Source organism: Dermacentor andersoni, chromosome 7 (assembly GCF_023375885.2).
Source record: "Dermacentor andersoni chromosome 7, qqDerAnde1_hic_scaffold, whole genome shotgun sequence".
Classification (NCBI taxonomy): Eukaryota; Metazoa; Arthropoda; class Arachnida; order Ixodida; family Ixodidae; genus Dermacentor; species Dermacentor andersoni.
In genome coordinates, this window is record NC_092820.1 from 100,864,811 (window position 1) to 100,888,876 (window position 24,066).

At 44.4% G+C, this 24,066-nt stretch overlaps 1 protein-coding gene across 6 annotated transcripts in view; it reads left to right on the forward strand.

Annotated features, from left to right (window-relative positions):
* The first annotated feature begins 1,040 nt into the window (after nucleotides 1–1,040).
* LOC126534033 (uncharacterized) overlaps nucleotides 1,041–24,066 on the forward strand; it is a 44,653-nt gene continuing 21,627 nt past the window's right edge. For 3 of the 6 annotated variants that reach the window (XR_008613159.2, XR_008613160.2, XM_055072587.2), the window contains exons 1-4: nucleotides 2,250–2,517; nucleotides 6,372–6,508; nucleotides 6,571–6,659; nucleotides 11,748–11,837. Coding sequence is in view for 4 of the 6 variants with exons in the window: in XM_055072587.2 (XP_054928562.1) it covers nucleotides 11,826–11,837 (12 nt within the window). In the remaining 2 variants the exon portion in view is untranslated. Of the gene's footprint in view, nucleotides 1,440–2,249; nucleotides 2,518–6,371; nucleotides 6,509–6,570; nucleotides 6,660–11,747; nucleotides 11,838–14,419; nucleotides 14,805–22,168; nucleotides 22,425–24,066 lie in introns of those variants that run through there. The other 3 variants (XM_055072586.2, XM_055072585.2, XM_055072588.2) reach the window with 3 other exon arrangements.

A 24,066-nucleotide genomic window follows, 5' to 3' on the forward strand; every position in this document is an offset into this window, starting at 1 on the left:
ATCTGTAGTTCGGAGGTCACCAAACGTCCGAGTTTTGGTGGTACCACGTTTCTAACAACATGATAAAGGCGAAAGAGACGCTTAGACTGCCAAAAATGCGTCGAGCTCGTCATGCTTATTGCAAGCAGACTTACAATTGAACGCATTTTACACCATTTCTGTGTGTATAGGCCCATAGAAGTTAAACACGTCAGAAGGGCACACCCAATCCGCACAAGACATGGTGGACGTATACAAATACAGTCACCGGGAATTCAGGAAACAAGTTTGGCAAAGTCACTGGGGCATTTTATCAAGTGCGCGCGATCGCCCTCTTCTTTCCGGACGAAAATTTTGCCACTTTTATATAGAGCTAAATATATTTATATATTTATATTTATATAGAGCAAAATAAACATTTCATCATATTAGAAGACGTCTTGCGTTTTCTTAATGAAATTGTGCGTGACACAGATTCGGTGGAGGCTTGTAAATATCGTTCGCAACCATTTTTACTAAATAAAATGATTCTGCGCGAAGGCCGGGCGTGGTTCAGCAGTAGAAGCGAAAAAAATATTGCCCTGCCGATCAGCGGAGCCGGTCTGGCTTGTACCAACTGGTGTTCAAAACGCGCGCGCCCATAACCGAAACCGGAAGGTGTTAATACCATCCGCTTGGTGTGCTACAGCCAATTCGGCCGCTGGGCTCAATGGGAGTGTCCGCTCTTGTTGAAATGGCTTTGTCGAAGCCGTGGGCTGCGTATTTTTTATTGCGATTGTACATTCCTTGCAGTTGAGAAGGGCGCATGCTGGCGATGCGCATATTGCGTCCTCGTCACGGGCATACATGAATTTCTAAGGCGCGCAACTTCATGCTCCACGCTACTGAAAGATGCCGTTAGAAGCGAATGTTTGGCTCCTGCTGCAGCTCGTCGGTGAAGCCAGTTGCTGTCGTGTCTCACGGCCCAACGCTGTCAGAAAAGCGACATCAGCGGTAAGAACAATAGCACTTTCTTTGTGCGGAGGGGCGTGCGCCTTGGACAACTGATTCGCATTGAAAATGCACAAAGGATAAGTCTTGTAAACTGTATACATTTTTTATTATCGGGTCAAAAAAAATATAGAAACAGGCGGTGGCAGGTAATATCGATGGAACGTTAGGAGCTTGCTTTGATTTCGTTGTGTAGGCAACAGATGCTCTGAGGGAATTGTGGTGATATCTAAACATATCTATCATTGTGAGACAGTGTTTTTCTGCTCAGCGTAAAAGATTCGAACTGGATAAGTGTATGCAGCATTTTCATCGCATGGAAGATAGCTGCAGTTATGATCTCAAGAAAAAAGATGAGAGAATTATCTCTGTTCTTCACGTTCTTTCTACTGCTGCCGGCAGCGGTGCGACTCAGAGGCGATCTCGGAACATTAAGGGAGCGACGAGGCGCTAAGATTGACATAAAGGACGTAAGTAGGAACATATATTACTCCCATTTTTGCAGTGAGACGCAAGTGTTTCGGAATTGAAGCTAGACTATTTGAAAGGGTGCTGATGCCTTTTTTTTCGGCCGGCTTGTGGGTTTTCGATGTTATTATGCAACGATACTGCTTTTGTTGCGAGTAAACACTTTTGCTTGTGAATTATAATTGTGAATCTGACATTTCGAAACTGCAGAGTTCGTACTGCGGTTGTCCTTAATGAAGAGCTCCTGACAAATTTCGACCTGCTGGTGGTTTTCACGTGCGGCGAAAAGCACCTGGGTGTTTTGGCATCTGGGTCTATCAAACCAACGACCTCGCGTTCTACATCAATAGCGCTGCGCCATATCCACTGAAGTCCTCGCGCTTGTGCAGCGCGTGGAATCAAAACTGCGCCATCTCGTAAATCAGGGCTGCGATTTGGCATTGCAGTGGGTCCCCGCGCACATCGGCCTGCCCGGGAACGAAGCGGCCGACGCCCTCGCGAAGCAAGCTCTCTCGACTCGCTTCCCCCTAGCCAGCTCCGTCACAGAACACCTATACAAACTCAGAGAAAGGAAACTGTACCTTCCACAGTGCTACGGAAATAAGCATAGCGGTGGCGTCGTGAACTAAAGTATGGGATCACAGGTGGCGCTGTGCAACAGGAAAGGGAAACGGGGTTTTGCACAGTACGGCGGCCGCTTTACCAGGTGTTCTGTGGCTTTACTGTGTTTCTGGCTGCTGCGCCTCGATCGTGCTCCCGCCAGTTTAGTTGCTGTGTGGCAAACGTAGCGCCTACATATATGTGTAGGCGCTACGTTTGCCACACAGCAACCAAACTGGCGGGAGCACGATCGAGGCGCAGCAGAATACATGTAGCGCTGAGTAATATCGAGTTAAGGCGCACTCTGAACTGACTTTTAAGGGCATCCCGAGCCGTTTTTCGTTTATTACGCCGCCGTTAGCCCGAGTAGTGCCGCCACGCTCCAGCTGTTGCATTTCGTGTAGGGCTACTGACAGAATGCGGTTTCCAGATGGCACGATGGCCTCGACTGGAATAAACGCACAGGACACCAAAGATTGAGTAAGCCTGAAAATATTTTATTTGCATTTTACAAGTACAACAAAAAGCACACGTCTACGCATCCACACAAACGCGGTTACATAGTCAAGAACATAGTCAAGAGATGGCTCATTAATAAGGGTAGCACAAACGCACAAGAAAGAAGACCTAAGCTACAAAACGTACGGTCGGCTGCTAAGTATAATAATGTCCCTGTCACCGCGTGTCACTTTTATACAGCATCCTTACAGCACTACCAGGCCGGGTAGTTTGGCGGAAAGAACGCAACAGCTTACGGCCGTCAGCTGCCTCTTCCTTACGGGTGTCATAATTATTCTAATCTCCGCATCAACGTCGTGCAAGTCCGCATACAGGTATCTGTATCTGAACCATATGCGCCAGCTTAATACATGTGTAGTGAAATTATGATAACCACTGCGTCTTATCAAACGTATTGGTTTTGCAAATGCGCATCACAGCTGACAGAACGACATACTGTAAGTGAAGCACTAGAGAACAAGGACAAAAGGAGGATACAACACTTGAAGAGGAAATGAAGAATTAGTAGGCGTACAGCAAACAAGCGATGACGGAGAACACACAATGATGCATCGGGTGTTCTGTGACATCGGTTTGCGTACTTACGGTGTTATGGAGATCAACGGCATAAAAACGTACCTTCAAGCGTACTCCGTCAACCTCCGCCGCATTCATTATGATAATCAACGCCTAAACAAAATGAGGCACTATTTTTTGCTAAGAGTAGACCTCTTTACAGCAAGTCTATGTAATGACTCGCAGACGAAACCAGCATGCTTTCGAAAATGTTTTACCGCCGTAGTATTCGAACGCCAACGGCCAGGAAACACATCGATACCAATAGGCTGTCGGTGGTTAACCAAGTACAAAAACCTTGACGCTATGACTAAAAAGCAGCTTCAACAAAAAAATTTAAAAAAATCAACTGCCTATTTGCCTGAGGTAAAAAAACATCCTTAGACACCTCGATTGTTTATGTGAATGGTTTGTGTAACGTAAAAAATTCAGCATGTTCAGCGCCCCTAGCAGAAAAAGCACCAATTAAAGTATTCGACAAAATTACAGTAGCTCCACTTGCGCGCTTACGCTGAAACACGCCTCGATTGATTTTTCGCCCTCTGTGGCCCATTTGTTGAACATGAGAGTGTGCGGGGCCTGGCTCCGTCACCCGTTTCGACGTGGCCAAGACGGCGATACTGCGCATTCTCCGCGCGCAGCACCCGGATCCGCGCGTTGCTGCAGGTACGCCCCCTCGCCTCCTCCCCCGCGCGGGTCTCTCCCGCTGGGACCGCTCGTTTCTCCTTCGGCTGCGCGTCGGCTGCTACAACACGGCCGCCAGAATGCACAGACTGCACGGAAGAGGCAGCCCCGCGTGCTTAGATTGCGGCGAGGAGGAGACGCTTGAGCACCTTCTGCTCCGCTGCCCGGCCTTCGATGTTGAGCGCACTGCGCTATTTGCATCATACCGTCGTGTGGGACTGCCCTGTGACTCGGAGGGAGCACTTCTCTTTCCGGCAGTGCACCCTTCCATTGTCAAGAAAGTGCTTCCTGCCCTACTTGACTTTTGCTGTGACACGCAGCTGAGAGCACGGCTGTAAGCCCCGCATTGCTTCTTCACCCTTGTTATTTTTTTCCGCCTTCTTTTCCTTCTCTCCCTGATCTTTTTCTCCCCACTCCCCTTTCCCTGTGCAGTGCTGTTGAGGTGTCCTCCTCTGAGAGATAGTTACGGCACTGCACTTCTCTCTTCCTCTCCTTCAAAAGTCACTACACACACACACACGCGCGCGGCAGGGTTATTTTTTGTTTACTTGCCTTCGCTGTATCGATGGGGTTCCGCGTAGGATAAACGCTCACCATGAGTGAAAGTTTACGCCGCAGGTGAACAAAGCATGCATCCACGCCGCAAGAAACATTCACCGTCATGCCTATAATGCATACCGAGGAGAACAACGGCACCGGGACGGAAAATTACTCTAACAGTAAAATTTAGCATATTGAGGTAGGACTTGGTAAAAGCATTGAAGAAAAAGCTTGCTGCTGCTGTGTTTGCTACAAACATGCTGTGGTATAAAAAATATACCGACTGCTCATATAAATGATTATGGACGAATATTTGTCTGAATACCTTCGAAGAAAGAATTCTGTATTCGCATAACTAAGCGCATGTTCAGCTTTCAAGAAGAAAAAAATATTCGCACATTAACGTTATTGTATTGTTAATATTCTTATATTATTGTCAGGCTTTGTGCCTGTAGCTCTTGCTTCACTTTCTTGTATTTCGAAAGAAAGAAAGAAAGAAAGAAAGGAGGAAGGAATAATAATAAAACGATGTATACACATGTAGTAATATGTTCAAACGTGAGAATATTTTTTCATGGAAATATCTCGCCCGGAAATGCCTGGCGGATCATCATTTTGCATATCGAGCTACCTATCCTCTTCAGTCCCGAATTACGGGGGGAGGGGCTGTTAATTCCTGTATCCAAGTCACAAAATTTGATTCTGAGGCATTGCAGGGGCTACACTGAAAGAAATGCAAGGTGGCAAGATGAACATATGGGCATTTATGTTCGGAGCATTTATAATTTTTGAGTAATTGTCATTGCTGACAAAACACAGCACATTCCAAATCCTGCAGTGTAGTCACACATAGCAATAGGTAGTGTTTAAAACATGGAGGCCGTGATGTATTTTTTTTCGGCTCCGCGATCACTTCCTGCACATGCATCTCATAAAATAATAGCCTTCGAGATCTGATTTGTTTGAAAGGCCGCTGGCGGCGGGGCCTATTATTTGAAAACCACCTATATTTTGCACACCATAGGTATATGGAGCTTCACGGGGTAGGCAGAGGGTTCAACTAAACCACAGCCTAAGTAGGTCTTCGTTTTTCTTTCCTTGCCACTTCTGCAAGGAACTGACAAGAAGAAGTCACAGAAACAAACATGCGCACAGTGACTGAATAGAAGGCATTAGATTTGTTAATTATATTGTAACGATGTTAATAAAACAACGCTATTTATTAAGGGTGAACTTGTGCCCACAATCAAAGTCCCTGCGGTCGAGAAGAAATCCCCGGCAGCCGCGTTCTCAAAACTGGCCTTGAACCGTCTTCCTCTTCCCCCTCGCGTGATACCTCGTGCGCGTCGCGCATGCGAGCCGGGTCCAACTGGCTGCCCGTGCCACGAAGATTGCTGCCTGTTGCTGAACAACACCACGGTACGGCGTGCACAGTGTCCAATACAAAGGGCGCACAACTTGAATGTCACCAAGTTTGTCGCGGCAATATGCTCAATACCTTTATAAAACGTGCCACATTCTGGCGCTAATCTTTGGATTGAGAAAGTAAATACTCGGGCGCATTGGTTGTAGTCCTCCGTTGTCGTGAACCCGCCGTGGTTGCTCAGTGGCTATGGTGTTGGGCTGCTGAGCACGAGGTCGCGGGATCGAATCCCGGCCACGGCGGCCGCATTTCGATGGGGGCGAAATGCGAAAATGCCCGTGTACTTAGATTTAGGTGCACGTTAAAGAACCCCAGGTGCTCAAAATTTCCGCTGTCCTCCACTACGGCGTGCCTCATAATCAGGGAGTGGTTTTGGCTCGTAAAACCCCATTGTTTAATTTTAATTTTTCTGTTGTCGTGGCATTGCGCGCCAAGATAGACAACAGACAATTCATAGTCCGATTCTGTCCTTTCACACACATTTTTATGCTTTTGCGGAGAAGCACTGATATTGGTCTAGAACTTAAGCTACTGGGTACAAGCTTGAGTAATATTAACGTACACTGTGTGGATCAAGTCACAATGCGAGGTATGTATCATTATTTCATTGCAGTTCTTCAACACAAGCGAACCAATGTGGACGTTCTTGTCATCTGAAAAAGTTACGGTCGACTGTAAAGTGGAAGTGGTGAAAAGTATAACTGACACTTACGTCAGCTTTCAAAGTTCTTTCATCGTGAAAAACTTCAGGTAACGTTAATGGCCACGTTTCACGGCGAGATGTGGTCATAATTACTGGGTTCTTGTCGCAGGGCAAATTTGACAATTCTGGGGACATTTAAGATGATGGACGCCGAGAAGAACAACAATAAGTTTGACACTGTTCTGCTTTCCAACCCAGGTAAGCTCGTAGCCCAGGCTGCGTGTTATGTGTTGCACAGAAAATTAACATTGTGTGCGTGATGAGCATTGATTATCTTGTGACAGAGGCTGTTGATAAAAATAGAAACACAAACAAAAAGAACCATAAAATGCAAAGGGCACACACAAAGTAGAAACACTCAAAGGCCAGTGACTTAAACTGGGCCTTGTAGTTGTAGTTAGGAAAAATTGCGTCCCATTATTGCTACTCGTTTTTCTTGCGCAATTCTTTTACAGAAAGAGCCTACGTGATCAAAGCACTAGGAACAACGAAGAAATTTCAAAATGTTAGGTTTTTCTTTTTGTAAAAGCAAGCAGCTAAATGTAGGTGTTGCTGTTTATTATAACACAGGTGGGAGAAAGAGCCGTGATATTAAAACCTCTGGAATATCTGCAGTAGCTGCATTTTGTCCCACAGGCTTTGTAGATTCAGGAATACCTAGTCCGCTCTCGTGATAACCTGTCTTTTCTTTTATTCTTGTTGCCTGAATATCGTGGGTAACCTCAGTGATTTGAATTTAAAGCTGACAAGTGCAAAAGGTAGCAATTAGCAGAACGAGGGCTGAATTCACGATACTTTGCCTAAATTCATGGTTTCGAAAAAAAAATTTGTTACCACAGCAAGAAAGAGAGGGACTTTAATGGCAGAAAGTTGGTAGAGGTCAGCATGAGCGAAATTCCTCTGGTTTGCTACTACACTGTAAGGAAGGGCTTTGGGGAAGCATCAGAGAGAGGATGCAAAGAGGAAGGGAAGATTCCCTACAAAAAGTACATCGTAAATTCCGGCACAGAGGTCCTGCAGCTCCCATAGGAACAATGATAGTACACGGATTGTCCTAATCTTCGTGCTTTTGACTTCACTCGTTCTTGTGGCGTTAACTACACATGCTTTCTGTCCGTAAAATTTCAAGCCAGTGTAGTTTTTTGAATAGAAAGCAATATGTCTCTCTGCGCATGCGCAATGATTGCAAACTGTTGCATCTATAACACACTATTTTGTTGAAAATGACCAACTTGCGAAGCCTCAAAGGCGCTTCAAGCCAAGACAAACTATAGGCAAATCAAGGTATTGCCTATCATTCTCATTCTGGATAAACTTCTGGACACTAATGCCAGAGTTCTGCCCAGGAACTCTTGTAGAATACTCTATGCTCGTTACTATTGGCGTGAGAAGAAACAATATCGCTGTAGTCCATTCAAATGAAAGATCGAACTGTAAAACATAGCATGAAATTCTACCAGCAAGGGGGAGAGCAAGGAGGTGCAGCGTTCAGATTCAGCTGTATGCTACCTTTAGAAGGAACGGAAGAGAAGAAATCCGGCAGAAACCATCTCACGATGAGTGCTGTAGTTAGTGCGATCTGCTTTGAAGCCAAGTAGCGACACGGCGTATTGCCAACGTAGGAACGCATCATGCACGAGGCGTGTGTGCACCGGGCTCCTCTTTCGGGCTTCGCGTTAGACACTCTGCGCTATCTAGCGGCGCCGCCATGAAGTATGCGCGTGGCGCGTGTGGACGACTGTCCACACGTACGTGATGCGGGTTGAATTCTACTCAGCACCAAGATATCTTAAATAATCTTTATTGTTATTGAAGAGCGGCAGATACCCATCGATCCAACTTGAGCCTCCGAGATGTGCCGCTGCTGCGGTACATGCTTTGAAAGCACAGCTCAATTCTGGCGCATAGCTAAGCGACCTGTGCGCCAGAAATCATGCTAGTACTTTTTGTAGGAATCTTTCCTTCTCTTCATTACCCTATCTCTCTCGCTTCCTCAAGTCCGGAACAATAGCTTTCGAGCTCGGTTCTCGCAGCACAGCAGCCCGATACTCTACCCACTAGATGGGCTATCCATGGACTTAAGTAGGCGGCAAAACAGTTCAAGACAAAAATAGATAGATAAAGAAAGCGCGATAAGTATCGTAAAAATGCTAATCGCATTAAAAGAACAGTCGAGGGGCTCGAGTAAATGTGATTCCAATTCTTATTTCACGCACTTTCCGGGGACGGACGGACCAGCCGACCGACCATCCATCCAACCAACCGTTTTCCCGCCAACTTAGGCTACTGTGTGTGGGTAGTTCATGGTCGTATGCGTAGGGCATCAGCCTTCTGGGCTGGTGGAACACGGTTCGGCACCAATCAATGGACCAACGTGGGTCACTGGGTACGTGGCAACGGGTATGTGGCGCTCCTCAATGAATCTCCGAGGCCAACTTGGGAAAGTGAGAACGTACAACTGTATGTGTGGAGCAACTCAAATGGCTAAGACACCCTCTGAAATTTCCCCAGTAGTCAGCGGAATCAAATCCGCGCATGCGCGGTCATTTCTCCGTCGCCACTATAGATGGCGCAGTGTGCTAGGGACTTTAGTTGGGAAGTGCGAGAGAGAACCCCGGCTGCATATACGTTTCGGCATTGCCACTGCGGTGTGCGGCCACACGCGTATTGCTTCAACAAAACTTTCATTAACGTGGACATTAATCTTGAGATGCGTTCTGTCGGAATTTTGATAGTCACGACCATGTATAGCGAACACTTGATGAAACAAGGAAAAACATTAGAGAACTTACCTTTGGTATCCATTGAAAGTAGAATAATACGATAAAGGGAACTGAAAGCGGGTAAATTTATAATTTGCCGTCGACGGGACCTGAACCCGCTCCTTTCGCATTACGCGTGCAATGCTCTAGCAATTGTGTTACGGCGGCGGCTGCTCTCCTGTCCACTTTCACGGGTATTTCTACAAATGTATCAGATCTGAATTTGGGAATGTTAGCTAGCGCTACTGCTGTCCTGTCCACTTGCTTGGCTATTTGTACATGTGTACAAGATCCTACTTTGGGAATGTTAGCTAGCGCCACTACTCTGCTGTCCATCACGCACAACCTGTGGGTGGCTAGAAGCCTCTACAATATTCATAAAGGGTGTGTCCTAGCATGTGGTACCTGGCCAGCCTCACATCCACACACATCACAATTACATGTCACGCAATATACACGGAGTCCAGGCACAGATGCACGGTGGCGCCTAGTGAAGCTTCACTACAGCCCAAGACACCACTTGTACGTGTCGCATAGCGTTTTGTAGACGCTATCCGCTGGAGAAGCACTAGAGCAACGCGCTGCGGAGATGTGTTTTCTGGAACCGTGCAGACCCTTTTCTTTGACGGAGGGCTCATTGGTGTGACGTATGCTGACGTAGCCTCGCTAGCACACTGGCCTGGAAAATTTCATCTAGGTGGCGGTGCGTCGAAGCCCTCTCTCACAATCGCCCCAATGGCAGCGGGCAGCGAGAGGCGCTCTTTCGTTTCCAGCTGCTTCTACACCACCTTCAGACGTAGGAAATCTGTCGCGCGTCGTCACGTCATCTCAAAGAGCTATAATAACCGGCGATGAGCGCTCCTCGTAGCACGGTTGGGCCAAAGCGCGCGTGCTTTTCACCGACGCCTTTGTACCGCCGCTGAAAGTCTAACCACCACCGACCGCCACGGAAGCGCGCGAAATAATCAAAGAAAGCTACTCGCTTTGGAGTTGTTACGACAGCACAAAGGACAGTGCCTTCGATTTTGGGGCATGAGCTCGCTTCTATGAAGAAAACCTACTTTAGCACCTATTTGCAGCAGGGTAAGGAATGTGGCTGCTGCACGAAAAAAAAAAACCGAGATGACGCAGCACGTTGCAATGAAATCCGAAGATATTCATGAAGTCGGACTCGTCGGCGCTCTAAGCTGGTGGGAACGTTAATCGGTCAGCTCACGAAATGAGCAAGACATGATTAGAATACTGGAGAAAACAAAAAGAGAAAGCATGGGAGGAATGCGGATTGGATTTTTACAGGCATAGATAGCTCTGTGAGATAGACCTATGATAGGAAGAATGCTAGATCACGATAGACACAGTAACAAATAAATAGCTCATGTCGGCTAGATGACTACACTTTGTCACCCCGATTTAAAGGGCATTCCATTCCATATTTTTTATGATGTTTTGGATCAGAGTAGTTGCGACACGGCCTGTCTAGTGCATTATTTTTGTACTTTTTAAAGAAAATGGAATGTAACGCGATTGCACAGAATGTCATCTTAGCCAAGAAAATATCCCGTTATCAATAAACCCCCTACGTGATCGTGAGTCGTGGCTTGAAGCAGATCCCGCGATCGATGATGCAGTCGTTAGCCTAATTAGATCTTTGGGAAGTGGAAGAATGATGCATTAATGACATATAGGACGAGGTGTAGAATATAAATCGAAAATATGAGTTCAATTTAGTGTCTTTTTATATGGCTCATGGGGCAAATGGTGAAGGCAGTGCCTTTACTACCACGTATCTCATAAGTCTATGTTCAGTGCGTTTCTTTCAAGGATTACATTTAAAATGCAGTCCAAATCCTCAAGAATGCACTAATGTTTTCGTACATCGGCTAAGGTTGTGTTATAAGGAATAAAGGATAAAGAATATATGTTATACAGTAAGTAGCCAGTTCAAAAGGCATTCTGGCATCAAACTAGAGATAAAATTTAAGATTGCAACAGACGTCACAGACAGAAAGTTACTTCGAGGGTAAAGGTATTTCGGATAGCCTTCAATATTGCTCCACGTTTCGCAATGCATAATGTGCAAGAAGATTTCAAAGAAGAGGTGTTTCATGGAACTCTTTGTCGAAGAGAGGAACTCAAAGTGGCTGATTCTGTTCTCAAAACAAACATTGCAACTAAATGAGAGTCGGGTAAATATATGAAGTGCTCAGAAAGTTGTCATAAAAGATCTGTTGAAGTATCTGCTCTCCACGGAATGCAGATTTTGAAATGTTGTGATGCAATAATGATGCAATGCGCTACGATGCCTATTATCTGTCTGATTTAGACTGCTAAGTTGAATGAATGAACAAATAAATAAATAAATTAATAATTCAGGAACACCCACAGACTTTTCTCATATTTTCTTATCTTGCTCCAGTGCGAGTGTCTGCAGTTGAGTGTAAGATGGCGAAACATTGAAGAACGCTAAACGGAGGCCTACCTTGTAGTATACGAGAATGGGTCACACGATGACTTCTGTTTACAGGTCGTCAGCCTTACGGATACGAACGTCTTTTGTTCCAAACACCGGACAACAAATGTGGTGTCTTTTTGGTGGCCATATATGGTAGCAAGTGTAAGTATTACGGTACCGTCCGCACTTTCGCTGCGTGCTTGAAAAAATGCAGTGTAAACGGTTGAAGGGATAAATTGGGAGAGGAAGGACCACATAAAGTATTTCCCTAAAATGTTGGCAGATATTAATATAATTTGGTGAAAGCTAGAGTGATTTGCCGGCGTCGAAGTCTTCGCGTATACTCAGCAGAAGAGAGGAGGAGGAAAAGGCCTACCAGAAGGAGAGTAGAAGAAATCGAAAAAGAAAGGAGTATTTGTCCAACTTAATAGACATATTCCACTTTTCGCTTTCACAGTGATGAATACTTCAATTGAAGGTGTCAATAGGAATGTGCTGCTTGCTTTCTATACGTTCTACGTGGGAGTACGAATGACAGCTAGAGCAAGGGAACAAACAGTTGAGGCTTTTCGCCAATTTTCTAGAGCGCAGGCAAAAAGCAAACATGTAAATAAATAGCCAAAAGAAGCATCGACGCTTTCCTAATCTTTGGTTAGAAAAAATAGGCCTGTTTAAGAACATAACATCATTTAAAAAAAAATATTTTTCGGCTATTTCTATAAATGAATAAATCGATAAAATGAACTTTTATTTCTCCTTGAGAAACGTTGGGTTGGCGACAAAGGGGCATTTACTTATCCCTACGTGGATGAATGAGAAAGCATTAGGGCCACGCCAGCGACACCCAGTGGTGACACGGCGGCACCCAGGGGCACGGCGACATCCAGTGGTGCCACTGGTGGAGTCAAGTGGCTCAAGCGGTCACGTCAGGTGAAGCGCCATGACGTCGTAAGCAACGGTCTTCGCCACAAAGTGCGCACAACGCAAGGTCGTGGGCTCGACTCCTACCAAAGATCAAGAGCGAGTGCCTTAATTGATTCTACCTTAGTTAACTATGCCTTAATTATCATCAAAGGCCGTGAGTTTAACTACCACCAAAGGTCGAGGATTCGAGTGCCTTTACTCTATCCTAACTGTGCCCTAATAAATTTCGCCTTAATTAAAGCCAATTATCTTGTGTTCGACTCTCACCACACGCTGTGGGTTCGAGGGCCTTAACCAACTCTATCTTAACTGTGCCTTAACTAACTTCATCTTAACTGTCTTAATTAACTTCGCCTTGGCGCCAGTTATCGTGGGTACGACTCCCACCAAATGTCGTGGGTTCAAGTACCTTAATTACCTCTATCTTAATTAACCGTGGCCTAATTGATTTCATCTTACCTAACACCAAAGGTCGCGGGCTTGAATCCTGCTAAAGTTCGAGGGTTCCTAGTCTTTTTGGACCATCGTTTGGTCACGCCAACGCCGAGAACGCCGGATTTTCTGCCATATTAGCCATACAATTCCTTCCCATTAAAAAAATGCTCAGAATTGCAGCTTAGCTGGTGAAACACAAAAATAAAAATACAACACAGCGCTTTATTTCCTTTGTTTTCGCTTACGCTCGCTCGATGACTCCTGCGCTGATGCTCTTTGCGAGGCCCAATTCGGCAGCACAGCTGACGAGCGATACAGCCAGAGTGAGTGCCAAAACGACGCTAGGTACTGCTCACACGTGACCGCCTACCGCATTGCGTTGGGACGTCATGGCATAGAAACCTGCGGTGAAAAAAAAAAACACAAGTAGCTGTAGAAAGGATATTATACTAAGTTTTAAAGGGTACTCTGAAGCTTGCCAGTGATTTATCTAAGGCTTAGAAGTCTACGACGTATATGTAATCTACGAAAAGAAGGCTTGACATTGTTGCATCCATTCTTCACTAATACCAACCCGTAAGTCATATGCTTACAAGTGTTGGTTTCCAGGCGCAACCACCTTTCGCGTGAATAACGTCTAAATTTTATAGGCACCTTAAATTGCCCCTCACCAGGCACCCCGAAAATTTCAGTGCTACGGTGGAAGTTGTCATGCACCGTCTATGGAGCGTTTTACCGCAAGAACCCTTCGAACTAGTCCATTATTAAAATACATAGGAGAAATTGAAACGTCGCGTCGCGATGCTGCCGAGAGGCGAATTTCTCTCCCAAAATGTACTGGCCTGTTCTTTTACCTCGAAGGGCGTCTGCCAGCGACATTCCGTTGTGTCCCGTCTTCCTCTCCTTCCTGTCTCGCACTCGCGTTCGCATACCGAAGCTGGAACCGCGTCACACTTACGCCACGAGCCCCGCTTCCCTATCTCTTTCTTCTCTTCCCCTTAGGCTGCTCGGCAAACTTTCACGCGTGGATTTTCGCGTTCTGCATTGGACGATTTACCAAGTTCAGGCGGCGTGATCGCTGACGTCGTCGGCCATGCGTCTGATGTAAACACGTTCTTGGGTGGGACTGATTCTCCGAAAATCGGGGCACCCTCGAGGAAAAGGGCACACGGCTCATGGTCTGAAATTTCAGCTGTTTTTGTCCCATGCATGCAGGGGTCCGACAATCGGCAGGAACGTTCGCAACCGTGTTGTGTGCGGGACATGCTTGTCCGTTTGTAATGACCGCACGTGGTCGGGATTGCTTTAGCAAATGACTGCAAAGAATCACCGGCAATGTCTTGCTTGCTAAGTACGACTTGTAAGTGCACATTTTCTATTTGCAGATAAGTGGTACGAAATGCGTGTGAGGAGCTCATCTTTAGCGAAGATAAACTTCGAATGTGTGCGACGCTTCGAACTCGCCAGACTACGCAACGGCAAGCGAAGAGCAGTGTTCACGAGTAAATGTCGCGACATCTTGGATAGCAGAAGGGAATGACATAAGAGGCATTGCAAGTAACAGTTTCACAGTCACATTTCACCCTTGAACAGAATGTCGCTGACTCGGAGGCCATCGGTTACAGGATGCTATGAATTGCAATGTCATGGCAGGGCTGTGCCATGCTTTATTCGATGGACCATGAGCCACATTGGGAACGAGATTTATATATATATATATGTCTTTCAATTTTGATGCTGTCATTAAAGTTATGGAAGCCGAATTCTAAAGCAATTTGTACACGTCATTACTCTACATGACTGTGAAATGGCGCGCCATTATTCTGCACCCAAATTGAAGGCAACACATTTGTGCAACTTTGCAACATCACAGCCCCATTTTCATCGAAGCTGTTGGTTCTGAGCTTGAATTATGTATTTCCGTCGTCTGTAATGAAACCACCTTTCAAATGTAGCTCGCGTATGCCATGCTCCCCTCACATGCTTTTAAATTCTTTGAAGTGTCGGCGCAACAAAAACGGGACAACCGTGTAACAAGCCCCCACTCATGGGGTTGTGTACGTGTGTGTGTCTATGTACTAAGAAGCTTTAATTCCCGCCTTAGTGTATATTGAACTTTGCACACACATCGTCCGCAATGCTCTGTCTTTTATCACCAAATTTGACCTGAGCGGTTCGGACAGTTCCACCATTGCAGGTGTGTAAATTCTATTTATTTTTTTTTCAGGCACACTTACAACTCTCTGGAGCTCTAACATGCATAATGTGGAGTAGATGGTGGAGCTGACCTCCTCTTACATCGCCTGTCCGGCAAAAAGTTAAATTATGGGGTTTTACGTGCCAAAACCACGTTCTTATTATGAGGCACGCCGTAGTGGAGGACTCCGGAAAATGCGACGATCTGGGGTTCTTCACCGTGCACCTAAATCTACGCACATGGGTGCTTTCACCCGAATCGAAATGCGGCAGCCGTGGTCGGGATTCGATCCCGCGACCTCGTTCTCAGCAGCCCAACAGCATAGCCACTGAGCAACCACGGCGGATTACCCGTCCGGCAACGTAATTCATAGTATGCATTATATTCACCCGAAATATAAACACGATGAATCGCTTAATTAAAGGAGGTCATTAAGGGTACCTCGTACACAACATATCAAGCTTTTCTGGGCACCTACCAGCTAGTGTGTTTTCAATGGAAGGAGCGTGTTTTGCGCGAATAATTGAAAGTACATGTCAATCATTGAAAAAGGCGAGTTACAGAGAGGTTCAAGATGACAAGCTACAAGAGACAAATTGAGGGGTTATGCTCGGATAGCTGCGATTTTGTTCCCAAAGCGGTTAAACATTCAGCCATGGAAGCCTAAGGAAACGACGAAAATTTGTACTCGGCTTTCGTGACAAGAACGTTCACTCTGATGAAAATAGGGCGGTGTGTATGTAGTCATTGTATATTAGTCTGAAGACCCAGCTTTCGATCAATGTCAGTCTCGACGTTGCACACTTGGCGTAACACTGTTGCCAAAACCTATTTTTGAAACGGTCCTGTAAATTCACGTGGCATCTCGATAAACATGAGCGTATCATTGCTGTATAGTCGGAAGCAGTGGCCCAGTGGTTTAACGGCATGCATCTGTCGCCCCACATCATGCTGGTGGTTGTTAAATTCCGATAATTACTTGTAAAGCCACATAGGACATAGTTTTACCGTCTCCCACCAGAAGGCAGAAACAGAAAGCTCAAGCCTTGGTTTCGGTTTCTCTTTTTGAGGGGTGCTCTTCAAATGAAGTATTTTGCATTTTTCCTTCCCAAAACTTAGCAACGTGCAGCTCACTTTTGACATCGCTTTTATAATATTTTATTCCTTGGACAACATTACCTTCAAGCATACGCGCGTCTTTGTGTTAGGCAAAAAAAAAGCTTTCCTGCGTTCTAGCATGGAATGCACTAAAACGTACAGTTGTGGCAGGGCACGGAAAGCAAACAACTTATAGCAATCTAGCCTTCCTTATAGAGGCATCTATATTTGTGGCGGAGAAAAGAAATAACAAAACTAGGTTTCTTGAAGGCCGCAATCTTTCATTTTTATACCATGCCAACTAATGTTGAACTCTAAAAAGAATCGAGGATGTAGAGGCTAAAATTAAGTTTAGCTAAAGACACCTCTTATAAGGTGTTCGGCAGGTTCTTGCTAAAAATGAAAGATTCCGGCCTTGATGTTGCGGAGTTAGAGAAGGAAGTTGTCCTGCAATCAAGCGCACAACACTTGAATCAACTTGTCGAGGACTTACGTGGCCAAAATACCTCATTGGTAAATGAGAATAAAGAACTGATATCTCAAAACTCCTCACTCACTCGTAAGGTCGAAGAACTTGAGCAATATTTACGCCTCAGCAATGTTGAGCTCAAGGGCGTTCCATGTTCCCAAGGGGAGGACTGTGTCGCAATCATGGAAATGCTAGGGGAGAAAGCTGGACGTCCCATATCGCCTAATGATCTCGACATTGTTCATTGCGTGCCTACACGGTCTACTGACAAAAAGAACATCATTGCAAGTTTCTGCTCTCATACTAAGAAATCTGACTTCATCAGTAAAGCACGTAAGGCCAAGCTTAGTCCCAGTGATCTAGGCTTCTCTAGCGTTTCTAACGCACCTATCTTCGTAAACGATCATCGGACCCCATGTAACAAGGCCCTGTTTTCCAAAGCCCTAGCACTGAAGAAACAAAATATGTGGATGTTTCTTTGGACTGACAACTGTCAAATCTATGCTAGAAAGACTACTAACAGGAGAGTTTTGCGCATCCGTGATCATTCCGACTTGACTAGAATAGACTAATACCACAGAAACAAGTGTTAATTTTCTCACCACTTATCATATCAATAATGGACTCTTTCCTGGAACCTAATCAAGTTAACTCTTTCATAAGGGGATTTCATTCCGTTATTCATTTGAATGCTTGAAGTCTTCGCAAAATCTTTGATGATATTGATCATTTCCTTTCATCATCTTCTAGCTCATTTTTATTAATTGCCCTGACTGAAACTTGGTTATGAGACGATGACAAAAATCTTTATTGCTTCCTCAATTACAATTCAGAATATTGTAACAGATTCACTAGCATTCATGGTGGTGCGGCAATATATATCTCTCCTGATCTTAGTTATCGCAGACGACATGATATACACTTACGCATCACTAATTGCGAATCTGTCTCGATTGAAATAGTTAATTGTTCTCCCTCTAATGATGACAGAGGTTTCATAATTGGTTGCATTTATCGTTCCCCTTCATCATCAGTCGATGACCTTTTTTATAATCTTGATCATACTTTACATACCCTTTCACTACAAAATAAAAATATCATTATGACGGGTGATATTAACATTTACCTACTCAATGACACATCACCAACAGTTATTTCTTACACCAGTCTACTACAAAGCTACTGATATGAATGCTTAATTGATGTTCCTACACGACAGGTTCTTAATGGCACAGGGATGCTAATTGATCACGCCCTCTCTATCTTAATAACTTCACCAGAGGCGAAAGTCCTTGATAATGACATAACAGATCATTACCCATTGCTTCTACGTTTTAAATATAACTCGAGTCCTTGCTCTCTTTTACACTATAAATACGTTCTGGACAAAGAGAGCTTCACAACTGCCATTGCTAATATAGACTGGTCTGAAATAAAAACTTTGAATGATCCTCAGAAGGCATTTTCTAAATTTCTTACTGTAATTATATCACTTATTCATAAATTCACTTGTAAAAGGAAATGTAAAAAAACCATTGCATTCTCTCACAATCCATGGATGTCTAAAAAGTTATTAGCAGCTTTGCGCAAACGCGATAACCTGTACAAAAAACTAAACACCAGCCTTTTAATACGAAATTAATTGCCCGATATAAAAGGTTACGCAATTCTATATACAGCCAGTTAAAAGCGGCAAAACGATTATATCTTGAACAAAAAATCTTACAAGCCGGCAATAAGAGCAACTTGAAATAGAACATCGTCAACTCCTTTCTATACAGGAATTCTAAACCAGAACACCTACCAAAAATCATATACAATAACTCAGAGTATAACTCCCCTATCCAAATAGCCAACGCCTTCAGCTCCTATTTTTTTGATAATGACAAACCCTCTCCTTCACAAGTAACTCAACTTAATCGTCTCCCTCACTCATTTTTTTCTTTTCCCCACAACGCCAGAAGAAATATATAACGTTATATAGGACCTAAAACCCACCAGTGCTGGAATAGATGAAGTTCTACCTGCTACCATTAAAATGATTGCCCACCTAATTTCTGATATCATGTCTCCCATTACTAATTCGATGTTCAAGACTGGCGTGTTTCCTGACGAGCTTAATCGCGGTAAAGTCATTCCAGTCCTAAAAAAAGGTGAGAGCACAATAATACATAACTACCGCCCTATTTGTATTCTACCTTTTTTCGGCAAAGTTCTGGAGAAATTAATCGCATTGCGTCTAAGCAAATATCTCACTAAATTTAATATTATCTCTTCGTGCCAATTTGGCTTTCGTAATGGATACTCCACAGATTTGGCACTCATACATCTAACTGACCAATTAAAAAAGTAATTGACGATGGTCTATTTGCAGGTTCAGTTTTCATTGATCTAACAAAGGCAGTTGATGCTTAAACCATATTATCCTTTTCGTTAAGCTCTAGGCTATCGGTGTTCGTGGTCCTGCGCTTTCACTATTAAAAAGTTACTTATCAAACAGAGTTCAGATAGTGTCTGTGTCTAATGTCTATTCCAGAGGACAAACCACTAATTTTGGCGTCCCTCAAGGATCCATCTTAGGACCACTACTGTTTTTGATTTATATCAATGAACTACGTAACTGTTTGTCGTCTACTAAGTGCATTCTGTACGCTGGTGATACTACCATATTTGCCTCTGATAAAAGCACGTCACTTCTTAACAAGTTAAATACTGATCTAGAAAATGTTTTAAGTTGGTGTAATGCTAACCGATTATCTATTAATGCCACCAAGACTAAATTTGTTGTATTTTCCTCGCGTCAACAACATTCGGCATCCTCCCCTTCTTTAACTTTTGGCTCACACTCCTTCTCTCCCAGTCCATGCTCATCTTTTCTTGGGATTTCTCTTGACTGCAGCTTGAAATATAAAGATCACATTTCTCACATCAAAAAGAAAATAGCATGCGGTATTCGCGTTCTAATTAAAACTCGTCCCTACTTCACACATAATACATTAATCTCGCTATACCACTCATATATTCATTCTCATATTAACTACGGCATAATATGCTGGAGTAACACGTATAACACTCACTTGGCATCCCTCCAGGTAATCCAGAACCAATCCATAAGAATTATTACAAGCAGCTCACGCTTTGCAAATAGAAAATCCATACTACATGAAAACCACATCCTAACCATTGCAGAACTCATCAAATATAGTCTAGGGATTTTATTCTATAAATATATGACTAAGATACTACCATCAATCTGCTTCTCACCTTGTGACCTGATAGCTCATAGTCACACTAGATTTGCCGTCAATAATAATTTCCGTCTACCTAAAGTGCGAACTAACTATGGTAAACAGACTGCGGAATTTTCCTCGATATAGCTTTGGAATACTCTACCACCTATAATCAAAAATTCAAAAAATTTATACCAATTTAAAAGAGAACTAAAATCATTCATAAAAAATATTTACCGAAATTGTCCATTTTTTATAATTTTATTTTGCTTTTTACATATTGTCATGCTGTTAACAAGTGTTCTTTTTACTCATATGCTATAAACATGTTTTTGATATTACTCTTAGATCTCATCTGTACTACTGTTGCTTTAAACATTGTATAACATCATAAGTGCCTTTAACAAGAGGTCCCGACAGAGTCTTTGACTATGGGACCTCCTTATGTATACTACGCACATGTAATTATATATACTTTTGCTAATAAATAAATTATGAAATTATGAAGAGGGGCAATTGGGCGAAGGCAAGCAACGGGCAGAAATGATAAACTAGTGCTAGGCTTTCGTTTCTCTATAGGACTAACCGGAGTGCAAAGAGGGATCGCTGTCTTATAGACAAACAAATCATTATTGTACCCTATCGCCTAAATAATATGCCATCTCATTGAAGACTTACTGCATCAAAATTTCGGGCATGCAAAAATGGCCTAGTGTCAGATAGTGTAGGCAAGAACAACCTTCATCAAATATAGTAGGTTCAAAACACAAGGGAGTGCGCTTCTATAAGCTAAACAGAATAGACGTTATCTAAGCCGAAACTGAAAAAAAGAACGCCATTCGCTCGCTGAAATGACGCAGAATTCAAAACATTGAGCATCAGCTAGCTCAAAAAATTTAGTATCAGGTTTGGGATGTGCGTCCTATCCGCTAACTATTGCGTGCCTACGACTTGCCTTTAAGTGGTACTTGCGGGCTGGAATAAAAGAAATAGACAATTACCAGCGTCGCCTCAGCGCCAATACTGCTAGATAGCCTATACGCTACTGATTTAAAACCACACAGCCGAAGTGAAATTTTATTGCAGCTGGACTTTCAACGGGATATAAAGTGTCATTTGGTTTTCCTCGGAGCGATCTCGACGCCTCAAGCAGGATAGAGCAGGAGTCAGAGGTTTCTAGAGCCACGCATGCACTTGCTCAAGTTTACCGCAGACACCCACATTTAAATATCCTTAGCTGGGCACTGAACACCGAGTTGTGCTTCTTGGTTACTCTCACAACTAATAAGCGTGACAGTATGCCGCATAGGAGAACAAAGGAGGCGCGCTTTTCTTAAGTTTAGGCCAACCACAATGCGCACATGGGAAACACTGTACACGTATAGCTGCTGACATCATGAAATATCTACCACCAAAGCGGACTGCCTCTACACGTTGACGATTGCACCACGAGTGACGTCCTCGCATGTTCTTTTGACATAACGGAACAAAGCAGTCAATATGCTTTACAAGGCTTTGTTGTTTCACTTGGGTTACGCTGGGTGCACCATGTAGCTAGCTGCCTGTGCAACTAGAAACCTGCGAGACTGAGTCGCTGTATGCATTCACTCATGAATTTGGCAAATGTTTGGGGAAATATGACAGAGATATGATAGGCGACTACTCATCAACTGGAAAACCGCGCTGTCCCGCCCCGAATGCCTGCTCCCAACCTTATTTCTTCATGAGGTGAAGACTTCCAAATAAGGAAAGAATCAATAAAGCAAAGAGGTACAGCGTTCGGAGTGATTGCCAAAGTTACTGGGCTGCCTGCAGTCGTGAGGTGTGAGTGCGTGGTTGTGGGGGAAAAGAAAACCTGTTTGCCTAAATGTCCCGTGCTGCGTTTGCCCCCGGTTGATGCATACAGAAGCCTGGTTCGGCTCACCATGGCCATTTAGGATAAACGTGCGGTGTCCCTCGAAAGGTTCATCGGTTTTTTGGGAGGCGGTAGCCCATGACGGTTGGCCGCCACTATGCATTACAGTAAAGCCATTTGGGGCTAGGGTTCCGTGAAATTTTCGTGTGTGCGAGAAAAAACTATCATCATCAGTAATGACTCGTGCCACTGCTGTGCGTTCGTTGTCGTCGTATTCTTCCACAGCTGGATCCGATGGCGCTCACCATGCCAGCGTTCCCATAGTGCCCCTCCCTCTGCGAAGGCGCTGACGGCACCGGCCCACTGCCAGTCGGTGATTTCGGTCTCAAATTATCCGCCTCAATATATCGCGAAATGAAAATACTAATGTATAACGCGAATGAACGCGAATGAACGCGAATGAATAAAATAATGTGTGTGCGTACCTCCCCTCCCGATGACCACATATGAAGACAATAAACATGTTCGTACCTTTGTTCAACATTCTGTGTGACCTCTTTGTAATGTGCTACACTGCTTCACCGGTGATCCACCTGCACGGAGTGCAATGGCTTTTGATCTTTTAAGCTCGTGTGTTGTACCCGTGCATAACCCATACCACTGGGTTCGCTGATTATATAGACTCGTAGGCGTGGAAAAGTCAGCGAAAGATCATCCTCCTTGTGGATGACGGGCGAGTTTGCTATAGCTGAAGACGCAGTGACCAAATGAGGGCGGCAGTTGGACGTAAACCATTTAGTCTTAATTAAAAATTATAATCGCCCACAGGAATTGGCCGTTGGAGTATCTGGGTAGCAGTTTTGTCGCGGTGCCTTTTCCGGTTACGTCCCTTTTCGAGCTTTTAGCCTGGGAGTGACGCTCCGCCCACGTTATCCGCGGCATCAACCGGTCGTGAACGGTGGAGGATAAGGATGGCACAGAAACGAGCGGAAGGCATTGCTACAGGAAAATTGCGTCCACTGAGGGTCTTTCTGCGTGGGGCTGGGCGATGTGTAGTGATGCAGATACACTAACGCTCGGGTGCTGTCTCGCGCTTCAGTCAGCATGGGAGTTAAGGGAAGTACATGAATTTGCCGAAACTTCGTCCTTCTGGCTACAAGCGGCTTCGTGAGATGGTAAACTTGTCATTTTCAACAATGTATTGCGTAATAAACAAATAAACACAAATAAAGCTGTCCGAGGATTCGAACACAGAGCCTTTAGCATAGAGGCCGGATATTGAGACCATTATGCAACGGACGCATGCATCGACAAGCTTCACAGAACACCCTTACGAATTTCTCGCGGCCAAGACCACGCGCTGAGACTGTTGGCGCGTGTCGATTTGGTCATCTGGACAGGCTTAGCCGGTGCAATGAGTAGCTATTGTGCGAGTTCGCCACGCTTTCTGCAGTTAGAAAAGTATAGATTGAAGGCATGCAAAGCCTAATAAACGAATCCACAAGAGCGTCTGAATCCACTAGCACGAATATGAGACAAATGCATGTACTTCCCATCATTCCCATGGTGGCTCAACGATTGCAGCGCCAGATCGAGTTCCCTCTATTATATTGTAGGAGACTATGATGCAGGATTAAAGGATTTCTAATTTAACTTACACAAAAATAAGTATCTGCATTGGAATTATCGTTGTAATACTGCAAGGTTGCTCAGGCACGTGTTTTTTCCTGTTTTTGCCGTGGAATGCGAGCCGCGGTATGAAGCGCACGCCTCGAGCTTAGTATACTGCTTGTGTATATCGCCGGTGGTTCGGCAAGCGTATCGTAGACTGGGAAACCATTACTGTTATACTTTGTGGTTTTCGCTGGGCTTGTTTGTTACGCTTCACGTTCGAATCGGAAAACGCTATTGCGGTGCCAGGGCCCCGCAATACTACGTAATTTGAACCAATGAAAGGTAACTTGAACCAAGGAAAAAAAAATATTTACTTAACGGCAGCGGGGTAAAACCGGTAACCTATGCTTGGCGTCATGTGGGGCTCATCGAAATATTTGGTATATTCCGCCTATTGCGTTAAATAACTTAGATCAATTATACATGGCAAGGTACAAGGTGGCGATTGCTTTCGACGTTTGAATAGAGCTCGCGAAATATGAAATAAAACCACGTGACTGCGCTCGTGC